This window comes from Papaver somniferum, unplaced genomic scaffold (assembly GCF_003573695.1).
Source record: "Papaver somniferum cultivar HN1 unplaced genomic scaffold, ASM357369v1 unplaced-scaffold_150, whole genome shotgun sequence".
In the NCBI taxonomy this organism is placed as follows: domain Eukaryota; kingdom Viridiplantae; phylum Streptophyta; class Magnoliopsida; order Ranunculales; family Papaveraceae; genus Papaver; species Papaver somniferum.
The window spans coordinates 842,175-845,408 of record NW_020624377.1 but is presented as its reverse complement, the minus strand read 5'-3'; the positions used below and the strand labels follow the sequence as shown (position 1 = coordinate 845,408).

Here is a 3,234-nt window from a genome sequence, read left to right as displayed (position 1 = left end):
CATCTAAAAGTTATATGTGAACTTAAAGCAAAGTCGACCTCGGCGGCTTCCATTTACAGATGCATCATCCCACAAAAGCCTCCAGGCTATGATAAACTGATGCGTATGGTTATGACTTTTCCCTCTAATATTACGATTCAATTTCTTAGGTGAACTCCATTTGATGTTTTGTCAATTAAAAAATAGATGAATAGGTTCAAGTTTTTGTCTAAATGGTGCACTGATTGCATAACGGCTGGATAGCCTTTGCCAATTGAGAAGATTAAAAAGCACAGGGAGATGATTGATAATGTTGATAATGAAGAGTATGCAGCTGAGTTTGGGGAGAAAGTGACGAAGAACCCGCCCAAGAAAAAAACATCAAAGGAGAACAAAAGATCTCAGGCTTCTTCAAGCTCTCATGCTAAAGGAAATATTGAGGGGATAATGCGGGTCGTGCGGCTCGTATGAAGCGTTCTAAAACTCTAGCTGACAATACTAAGAAGAAAACTAGGAATTAGAGGATGATGTGTTGTTCGATGTTATGGATTTGTTGTTTAAATAGTTTCTTTTGGATTATGGTGTTTTAAATGCTTGTTTTGGATTATATGTTCTTAAGTTTATGGGTTATGAATGTATTTTGAATTATGTTTATTACTTGATTGTCTGAAACTGCTGAATTTTTCACCATAATCGGAGGTTACAAATCAAACTTACCTACCGATTCTGGTAAATTTTCAAAATATTGTGAGATATGTTCAGAATCGGTAGTAATGTTAACAACCTTAACTACCGTTCTGGTGACTTAACTAGCCAAATTATGAAATATGTTCAGAATCGGTAGTAATGTTATTAACAATTTCTACCGATTATAGTGGCTTCATTTTTATTGGTCTTCTGAACCTAAACAGCCTTATAATCGGACACAATATTTTATCATTGTCTTCCGATTAAAATGAGGTTTAAAATATGTGGATTAGGTGAACTTCAATACCTTCCGATTATAACTTTTCCCAAATTCGAAAAACCTGAAATTTTTCCAAATATCGATTTTGGGTCAACTCCATAATCGGGAGAATGGTAACTAAATAACTTCCGATTGTAGGGTAGTTCCCAGATTCGAAAAATTTGAGATTTTTACAAATATCTATTTTGGGGCAACTCCATAATCGGTAGATTAGGTGAACTTCATAACTTCCGATTATAGGTGTTTTCAAAATAACTAGATTTCCAAACTACATATGTACACAATAACCTCCGATTATCCTATCATCTACCGATTATGGAGGTAAACTACCGATTGTAGTTTTATCTACCGATTATGGAGGATATAATTGCCATTTCGAAAAATCCCCGATAAGGGATGACTTAATTTTAAGTTTGGGTGACCTTGTTTGTCTTTTTGTGTCGCCCTTAATTCTTTCAGGATCGCCTCTAATGACGCCAAGTTTGAGAACGCACACAAAAAAAAAATACAATAAAAAAAGAAAACAAAACCATAAAATCCATCCAGCATCCGGGATCGACCAAAAAAACCTTATAGGAAACCAAAATTACTTTAGTACGATGTGTCAAAATGCTATTTTTAACGAACCAAAAATTAGAAAAGGCCTTAATGAGCTAGCAATTATAGGGTCATTGCTCTCAACCTATATAGACACTCTGTCACTACTTTTAAGCGCACAAAATCTGGGCTTAGACGTCCAAAAACAATAAAAAATACTCGTATAATACTAGTTATACAAGCATTTAGCCCCGAGGGATAAAATTCCACGCATGTTTGAACTAATCCAATTAAAATAAAACATTTAGAAATAAAAAAAAAAATTACATTATGGGTTAGCACTAGATTTGGATTAATGATCAAATCTTCCAACTTCTACTCCTAGAGAATTGATCTTTGATTCCATCGATAACCCAAGTCTTCTTCTTAACAATATTAGAAGCAGAAATTTTACACGAACCAATATTAATAGTATTTTGATTTTCCCATTTCATAATCAACTTTTGTTTTTTCATCATTTCTTCTTCTTGTTGATTCTCATCTCTTTCTTCCAACCAACTTTTGGCCGGTAATGTCTTACATCTCATGAGCAACAGAGCATTCGGAGGAGGAACAGACTCTTCCGCATCTTCACCGTCTTCAACTTCGGCTGTCTTTTCGTTGTTGATCACTGCATTATTAGTATTTATGAACTGAGCAACATTCTTGTTTTCTTGTAGTGCCGTATACACTTTTGACATGACACTAGTCCTATATGAACTATCGCCATTTGGTATACTACCAGTACTATGTCTACTATGACAAAATTCATATCGCTTATTATCTTCTTGAATTACTGCTTCGTCTTCGTCAAGAGAAGTAGTTGTGCTGCTACTATTACTTCTGATATCTTGATGAGATACATCTTCGAAAGAACCCAAACACCCGAAATTCAATCGGAAGTTCCGTAAATTTTTCAAGAGCTTCATCACATCTTTCTTTTTACCCAATGTACTTCCCATCCACGATGTAGAACGGGTATTATTAGTAGTTGCTCTTGTGGACGTCTTCACGAGTGCTGTATTTTTCTTTCGTGTCATTTCGATCTCTTCCATGACTGAATGCCAATTCTTGCTTGAACTACTCCGATATTTCCCGTTCATCGCCGTCATAGTAGTAGTAGTTGCACGAGGGGTGGTGGTGGTAGAATTTGTAATACTCTTCGGCTGTCTGATAACTTTTATATTACCAGCACAACTGACCTTCGGCGAAGTTGGTTCCTTGATTTGTGATCTCATCGACGGTTTGGTTTTCGCCCATAGATGAGGACTGGACATAGAATGACCACCTCTAAGGTGGTGATGGTGGCTGCGGCGGTGCGGTACCTTTGTGATATCCGTGGGGTGACCAGGACTACAAATGGGTTTACTAGGAATGAGGTTTAAATGATTAGTTCTATGAGATGGGAAACAAACTAAGAGGTCTGCTGGTTGAGCTCCATCTCGTGATCTTCTTCCTTGTTTTATCATCTTTCTAAATTCTCACTCACTTTCTCAAAATTATCTCTGATATGATCTTGTTTTGAAAATTGTGAGGGTTAATTTGGATATATATAACGTTCTTGGAGATGGTAAAAAATAGACATTTTAAGTAAATTTTGGGATTAGATCATGGGAGATCCAGTTCTTGAGGTTTAGTTTATTTATTGACAACCCATAAGGCATGGAAGCATGGTTCATATATAGTGGTGCTGTTTTTCTGCCGGCAAAAGT

General features: G+C 36.1%; 1 protein-coding gene across 1 annotated transcript; it reads right to left on the bottom strand.

Annotated features, from left to right (window-relative positions):
• Positions 1-1,842: 1,842 nt before the first annotated feature.
• Positions 1,843-2,991, bottom strand: LOC113335880. The gene has a single exon (XM_026581902.1). It carries the CDS (start codon positions 2,989-2,991, stop codon positions 1,843-1,845), a length of 1,149 nt encoding a protein of 382 aa, XP_026437687.1.
• Positions 2,992-3,234: the final 243 nt, after the last annotated feature.